Here is an 8,733-nt window from a genome sequence, read left to right on the forward strand (position 1 = left end):
GTGGCGGCGGCGACCGTCAGTTTTCGCTGAGGAGAAGCAAGAAACGGACCCGTTGGCTCTCCCCCTCCCTTTCCCCGCCCTGAACCCCCCCTCCTGGTTCGCCGAGATTTAGTCCCTGTGGAGTTTCCCTTCCACCCCGCCGCCGTTTCCTCGGTCCTCGGCCCGGTGGAAGTCACTGCCCTCGAGGAGCAGGCAGTGGCAGCCGCCCTCACCCTCGGGCCGGGCTGGGTCGAGCTGCGATGCCCTCAGACTTCATCTCATTGCTCAGCGCGGACCTAGACCTGGAATCGCCCAAGTCCCTGTACTCGCGAGGTGAGTCAGGTTGGGGGCTGGGGCGTGGGGGCGGGGAGGCAGGGCCCCGGAGGAGCCGGAGGGGTCCCCGTCGGGGGAAACGGCCGAGCCCGGACCGGGATGGCGTGTCCTAAGGGGGTGGGGAGAGGCCGATGGGGTTGGGTGATGGTGGAAGGGCTGGGGAGGAGTGGCGGCCCCTCCCCCGCGGAGCTGCCGGCCGCCCCAAAGCCGTCGGCCCCCGGGTCTCTGCGGCACCAGTCGCTCTGGGTCCCTCGGCCTGTCCGGCCCACCACGCTCCTAGCGGCCAACCCCGACCTCCCCCGCTCGGGGATCACCTGGGAGTGGGCCCGGCGCTGTGGCCCGCGCGATGCGTGGGGCCGCGGCTCCTCTCACCAGGACCATCCTCACCCGTAAAGTTGCCACCCAACGGGCGGCGTGGCCTGGAGCTGGTTCTGGGTGCAGGGTCACCATTTTTCTCCCCCTCCAGGTTGTTTGTGCGTCGTCGTTCTAACCCCTTCTCCCTCTGGCCTAGTCTACTCCCTCCCCTTGCTGGGACGGCCCCCATCGACCAGGCTCTCTGCCTTTCCTCGTCATCTCATTGCTGAAAAGGGCCCGAATTCTCTCTTTTTTCTCTTTCCACCTCTGTGGCATTCTAATTACTTCTTCTATTTTACAAAGAAAGGGGTACTCTCTCTATATTAGTTTTATTCCTCTCCTGTCCCAGGGGTGCCAGCTCAGGCACAGACACTGTCCTTTGAGAATTTTCTTTCGTTGCTGTTCTTGGTTCGTTGCAGGGAGAGGGGCATTGGATAGAGGTTCCCAATTTAAAAACTCTTTTGACTAAAGCCTGAAGGGGATTCCCAGGATTTAAAATATTAACACTTGAGCTAATATCTAGTGGGATTAAATTCCTATACTGGACACCACAAGAATGTGTTAGAACAGGTTCCCTGTGCAAGGGGCATCAGACCAAAATGCTCCCACTGCACTCTTCATCACTTTTTAAACCACTGGGAGGGGGCAAAAGACATAACTGAGTTACTAGTTATTCATTTCACCATATTAAAAAAAAAATTGTGTGCCACTATGAACCTCCTTCCTGGGAAATCTAGGGTTTCTTCAGTTTTTGGTTTGACGTATTCATTCGCCGATTTCACCCCCTCCAAAAAGGGGGACTTCAGTTTCACATTAGTGTATTTAAATTGTTTAAGTGAATCGGAGTGAGATGGTTTACTCTGGAAGGTACTAGACTTTATAGACTGACGATTGAGTTTGTACACAAAGTCCTACTTAGTAACTGTAGCCATTGTCTGTTGCTCTGATGACTTTAGTTGGCAGTCACCATCCTGTAATACGTTTTTCGGGCAACGTTACCTGAAGTAGTTTGGTAATATCGTAGGTTTGAGTCTCAGGACGCTATCAAGAAATGATTCTTAGAGGAGGGCAAATGTGGTACAATTGGGTGCTAAAAATAGTCAAAACATTAACACTGTTTGTGCAGTAATCAGATAATTTTCCATGAAACAAATGCTTTATGAAAATCTAAGTTTATCATAGAGACCACTGTAGAGGCAATTCAGCCTTTTTTTCAGAGAATATATTCACAAATATAGGCTTTAGCTCTTAAAAATACATGACAGTTATGTAAGAGGTGTATGCTATCCTTGGCTTTAAAAAAAATCATTCAGCATAAAAAGTACTTAATGCTTTTTGTGTTTTTCAGATTCTCTGAAGTTACACCCATCACAGAATTTTCATAGAGCTGGACTATTGGAAGGTCAGCAGAGTGCCATTTTAAAGCATATTGTGTGAGTATGCAAAGGCTTTCTCTGAAATGGAGTTTAAAGGAGAAAGTGTGAAACTTTGCAAACTCATACAATGTAGTTTTCTCTTAAAGAGCCTGATCCTTCTTTTAGAGCAGCTGAATGTTTCTCTGAATTTTGTTGCTGTGTTTGATGTGCTTGTTAGCTCTTGTATCTGCTTTGAGAAGCCTTAAAAAAAACCTCACAAAATCGTTAATTATGTGTTGGGTGTTCTACCTTAGAATTCCAGATTTTAATAATAGCTTTTTATAAATTGACTATGAAAAAGTGCAAACAAGATCGTGAATATAACTAAGAATGACACCAAACACCATTTAGTTTGAAGATTCAGAACTTTTATTTGCTGAGCATTTCAAAATGATACATTAATTATTTATTACAAAAGCATTGGTGTCATTACTACTGCATTGTTTTTAAGGATGAGGAAAGCCAAGTAATAGGGATGATGATTGAACTATGCTTAGAAAGAAAGGTTTTAGAAGTCATGAAAATGTTAATAGATATGTAGAATAATTTAAACAACTGACAGTTACTTTTGAAAACTTTATGTCATGTCATTTTTAACATTTTAAGACAAGAAAGGATCTATTTGTGTTGTTTTTGTAGTTTTTGAAGTGATTTCACGTATATTATCTTTGAATCTACAATCCTGAGTTGGACAGCCAGGATATTAATTTTTCCACTATAGAAAAAATGAATAACCTGAGGTTGAAATTAAGAGACTTGGGGGGAAAAAAGATCATAGTAGCAGAAACAATGCTTTTTGTGTTTTAGTTGGTGCTCTTTACTCAAAGCCAAGCTGTCACTGTAAAATATATATGTAACCAGTAACTTAAACATTTTGTGATCCACTTTAAAAAGGCCCTAAATATTTGAATGTAGGTGTTTGCTTCCTATATAGTTGTCTGGTATAGTGGAGGAATATTGGATTTTATAATTAAGCTTAAATTTGAATAACAATTTAGCTACGTAATAGCTCTGTGACCTTGGGCAAGTGATTTTACCTCTCGAAACCTTAATATTCTTTCTATAAAAATGTATAATCTCAAATTTAGTAAACTGATGGTTTTGAAAATGCGTAGTATAGATTCTGGCTTAATGTTTTTTTTTTTTCCTTTAGTAACAGCTAAATCCTTTTAACTGTAATTTAGAGCATATGAGATTCTCAAATTATTGATTATATTTATACTTTTAAGAAGCCCAAAGATATATATTAGTAAGAAAATCAAGTACAATTTTAGATAAGGAATTATTAGACGTGTTTATTAGTGAAGCAGATTTCTGGTCTTTATTCATGGTCAGTTTGTAACCATGTTGTGAATGGAATCCTATTTGTCTGTACAAACCCATCCATTTTCTGGACAACAAACCAGAGTGTCATAATTATAGAGATTATTAGGCAGGTGAAAGATATGAAAAAAAATGAGTGTTAATTAAGCAGATATTTTTAACGAGTTTATGGAAATTCAGACAACCATTTAATATGTATATTTGCATGTTTGTACCTAAATACTTATATTAATTTTTCATTTTGGTTGAGAGGATTCTCATATATTTAAAGTAAGACCAGCCTTTTACAGATGAAATATAAAATGTAAAATGTATAAGTATCAAATGTCATATCCTTTTATATCTTTGATACAGGGTATCATAAGTTATTTGCTTGTATAATGAAAGTATATGTCCTATTTCTATTTTAAACCTTTTAATATGAACATTTTAAAGGATACACAAAAGTACACAAAATAAAATAATGAACTCTCATCTACCTATCACTAAGCTTTAATAATTATTTAACTATAATTCTCTCCCCTCCCCCAAGCTGTATTATTTTTAAAACAAATATCAAGACATCATATCATTTAATACATAAATATTTCTGTATTATAGTTACATATCATTAATTTTTAAAATACTCTATTTTACCAGGAAATACATATTCTGATTTATTTCAGCAATGTCTCTCATGTCTCCCCTGTTCCCTTATCAAGATAGAGTGCAACAGAAGGCTGCTGCTTCTAGTGTATATGTAATTTGTAATCTTTGTTGGGATTGTAAGCCATGTGGTCAGATTTGGGTTCAAATGAAATCCGTGTTTCGACATTTGTGTGTGACCTCAGCTTAGTCATTTAATCTTTTTGTGCTTCAATTTTCTCATTTTTAAATGGAGGTAGCAATGGTATCTTTATCATAGGTTGTTGTTGAGGCAAATTCTCGTAAAGAATTTTACTTAGCACACAGTTAAGTGCTCAAAAAATGTTAGCTATATTAAAAAATTTTAAATGACAATCATTTATATAGGGCCTATTGTGTGCCAGGAATTTTACGACTATGAATTCACTGAATTCTCATAACAACTCTTGGAGATGGTCATTATCCCATTTTACAGATGAGGAAACTAAGGTATAGAGAGATTCAGTAACTTATCCAGAGTCACACCCCTGGTAAATTGTAGAGCCAAGATTCCAACTCAAGTAGTCTCACTTTAGAGTCTGTATTCTTAACTAGTACTATGCTGTATTGCCATATGTTATGTAATATGAAGTATCTAGTAATATTTATGCATGCTTTATATTAATAGTCTAGATTTCCATCTAATAATTAAAAACTCAGCCCGGAGTGAGAGGAATTTAATTATTATAATATAGTTCATTAAATTTTTTTAATAGAACATACCTTTTCCAAATTTAAGTTTTTCTTTAGGAAAATAAGGTTGGAAAACTGCAATTGGCTGTTATTAAGCTTTAAAAATAGATTCAAAATCTCTTTACCATTTAATTAAGTTTGTATTTATCCTGCATATCGATGCTGGTTCTTCCTGCTTTCTACCCTTTTTTTTTTAGATAGGAAATTAGTTTTTTATTTTTTATTGAGATATAGTTGACATATAATATATTAGTTTCAAGTGTATAATGTAATGATTCCATATTTGTAAATATTGGGATATGATCACCACAATAAGTCTAGTTAACTAAGTCACCATCCAGAGTTCTGCTACTGCTTTTCGAATTTAATGTGGTGGTTGCTCGACAGTGGGCAAAGAGTCTAGCTATTTAATGCAATAGTATATAGCCATTAAAATAATGTTTCTGCTGTCTCTCATAGAAAAATCCTGGACAGAAGTATACATCAAATTTTTACTTTTTGATTCTATTTTTGCATGTTTCATACCTTCTTTAAAGAAGATAGTTTGTATATATCAATAAGAGTAAGATGGTTTACAGTTAGGGTATTTAGATTCTTTGGAGTACCTAGAGAAAAATTTCAATTACAGAGAAAAGGGTACCATTTTTTATACTGTACTGAAAAATATTGATTATGGCATATACTGTTTGCCAAATAGAAAACTGAGATTAAAATTAAACTAAATGAAAATGTACAGATAAGATTAAAAAGTCATTCTAGAAATATATAAAGATATTCTAGAAATATAGAGATGTAAGATAAGATGGTAGAAAATCAGATAAAACAGGAAAAATAAGCAAATTGGAAAAATAAGAGAAAAAGAATGGATTAAAATTTTAAAATGCTTTTAAAAGCATGAGTTAAGAAATTATATGATGGATCAAATTAAAGAACTGGTTAATTAAGAACTAAACACCAATATGATGGTATGAATTAAACATTTAAGATCGGATGATTTGAAAAAGAAAATCTGAAATATTACAGTTAGCTAGAGAAGTAAACTTGTTTTTTCACTAGTGTCAATCTATTTGATATGGTATCATGCATAATTATACTTTATAGTTCACAAAGGAAAATCCTAAAAATAGCAGCAATGTCTTACTGTTTTTATGGAATATTTCTGAATTGCTATTAGGCCTGATTTATTTCTCTTCCTAGGGCCTGTGTTAGTAAGTTAAAGTAGTTAGGCTGTTAACTCTTACATGGTGAAACATATGAAGATAACTTATAGGAAAGGATTTTTGAAAATATTTAAGAGTGAAAATCTATTGGATTATTTTCTTGTTTAATATCTATTAATCTCTATTGATCCATAGCTAGTAAACTAAAAATAATATTATGGAAATAATTAAGTTCCTTTGTATGACAGAAGTCAAACCTGGTTCATCCCAAATTCTTCTAGCATCCGTCTTTCTGATTTTCTACCATTTGTTTTTATGTCTCTTCCTAAACTCTGCTTTCATTATATTTCTTCAATGCTAGAATTCTATTGTTTATTATTGTTAGACGATAGAAATTCATATTTAATCAGACGGTTCTTAATCTTCTCTTGACTCTTGACTGTACTGTAATTATTCCAGGAGTCCCCTAAAACTTGAAAGTGGTAGTACAGAAAATCATTTATTATTATAATCAATATAATGTATTTTAAAATAGCCACTTTTTGTTAGGAAAAGTTGACTCATCAGATTGTTTTCTATTAAGAATAACAGGTAATTAGAAAAAGTAAAAGATCAAATCAATCTGAGACATCAGCTGGGGCTGATTATGTAGTGACAGGATAGTTCTGTTAATTTTAGAGAAGTAAAAGGTATTCTTCAATAGAAATGTTGCTTACTAACTTATGTTATTATCTTTTCTTGTTGCTGAGATTTTATTTCAAGTTACATAAAAGAGATTCATTGCTCTTTTAATAAAAAGCAAAGTTAAAAGGTATAATAAAAGATATAATAAGGTGTATTACACTAATTACAAACATGTACTTGAATGAAAAAGTAGACATTTTCTGTATAGATTAACTACAGATAAAGATTTCAACTTCCAAATATAGATAAAACCTGATATTGTGATAAAGGATCTATATTTTTGATAATTTGAACTAAAGATGTGCTACATGAGATTTTTCAGTTATTTTTATGTATTTGTACTAACTATTGAAAAATAGATTATTTTCCCTCTTGCTTTTATTTTTAATATAGTAGTCCCCTCTTATTCATGGGCTCACTTTCTGTGGTTTCAGTTACCTGTAGTCAACCATGGTCTGAAAATATTAACTGGAAAATTCCAGAAATAAACAATTCAAAAGATATTTCTAGAGACCATATTCATATATCTTTTATTACAATATATTACAATTCTATTTTATTTTTCGTTATTGTTAATCTCTTACTGTGCTTAATTTATAAATTAAACTGTCATAGGTGTGAGTGTATAGGAAAAAAACATTAAATATGTAGGGTATGGTACTATCTGAGGTCTCAGGCATCTATTGGGGGTCTTGGAACATATCTCCTGTGGATAAGGAGGGAATTTTGTATACTTGATAAATAGATGATCATTATTACTGCTGGCCAGCCATGAATGTTTATCACATCTTTTCCATTCAGAAATGTTATGATTAGTCCTTTGGTAAACTTGGTACTTGGTTTTGAAGGTGAGACAAGAACAGAAAAGTTTGTAATAGTGAGGTAAGTTGTTGGTTATTCTTATCTTTATAAATTTAGCTTTAGTTTTAAAAAATCTACTTAAAGCAATCTTTTTAGGACATGTTCAAAGAAACAATATTGGAAGTTAAAGAGAAGAAAGAATAATGAATTCAATGTTAGTATAATTGAAAACACTTTTTAAGAAATTTATGTGTATCAGCATTTTATAGCTATTTTTTCACATTTAATCCTCAGAAAAATCCTTTGATATAGTACCAATATCTCTACTTCATAAATGAGCAAAATGATTTACAGAGGGATTCACTAATTTTCCCAAAGTCACATAGCTAGTGGAAAAGGCTGGAACCTGAAACCTGACATTTTTACCCCAGAATTTTGAGCTTATCTTGACTTTCTTACAGTACAAATACTTGATAATTGGCATTTACACTTTGGGCCCTAATAAGATTACACTACTGTTCAGATGGTGTAAAGAGAATATTTTGTATAGGATTCAGTTTTCATAAAGTAATGAGAGAAATTCTGTAAGCCGCACAGTAAAGAATATGATGATGACCTTTTTGGGGAATATTTGAACGCTCAAAATTAGCAAATCATTGCCTGACTTTGGTGAGTGTCTTTAAGATTTAGCTCAAGAACATCGCTGGTTGAACCACCTCTCTCTTGACTGATGATGGTACTCAGACGTGAAAAGTAGGATAAGCAAGCCACCACCTAAGAAGAATTACTTTAGAAATTGAGGATGCTGGGAGGCTCTTGATTTGTTTGGCAGTAGTTTTATGGAAGAACAGAAATCATTTTACCCTATTTCTGCTAGTATATTTCAGAGCCTAAGTTTGAGAAAAGATGAGCAACAGAAAAAAACAGTGTAAATAGAGCCTCAAGAGTTGGTTCTGTTTCTTGATATGATTGGTCTTTGCTTCTGAACTTCCTGAGAATTCTGTTAGGCATTAAAAAATTTGAATTTTAATTCTAACTTGGCCTTGAGACATTGTGGAAAATCATGTAAGCATTCCTTTTCTTCAGCAGAGACATCGGTCTTGCTTACTTAAGAGTTTTGAGAAAGAACAGCTGAAATAATGTGAGAGGACTTTGAAAACTGAAATGCTATATGAATAGTGATACTTTGCATAAAGGCCTTCTTAATTTTCTTTGATTTTTCTCTTTTACTGCCCCCACCCTCTTTTTTTGAATCTTCCCCTTCTACCCATTTTCTCATGATACTCTCAACATTTTGCTTGTTGGTTCTGCTGTTACTTCTATTTTTT

At 35.0% G+C, this 8,733-nt stretch overlaps 1 protein-coding gene across 5 annotated transcripts in view; it reads left to right on the forward strand.

Annotated features, from left to right (window-relative positions):
- The first annotated feature begins 91 nt into the window (after positions 1–91).
- Positions 92–8,733, forward strand: part of NFAT5 (nuclear factor of activated T cells 5) — a 108,964-nt gene continuing 100,322 nt past the window's right edge. For 2 of the 5 annotated variants that reach the window (XM_015587715.2, XM_015587716.2), the window contains exon 1: positions 213–312. In XM_015587715.2, coding sequence (XP_015443201.1) covers positions 240–312 — 73 coding nt within the window. In that variant the 5' untranslated portion in view covers positions 213–239. Of the gene's footprint in view, positions 313–2,014; positions 2,069–8,733 lie in introns of all 5 variants that reach the window. The other 3 variants (XM_006909813.3, XM_015587714.2, XM_015587717.2) reach the window with 3 other exon arrangements.

Source organism: Pteropus alecto, unplaced genomic scaffold (assembly GCF_000325575.1).
Source record: "Pteropus alecto unplaced genomic scaffold, ASM32557v1 scaffold42, whole genome shotgun sequence".
NCBI lineage: Eukaryota > Metazoa > Chordata > Mammalia > Chiroptera > Pteropodidae > Pteropus > Pteropus alecto.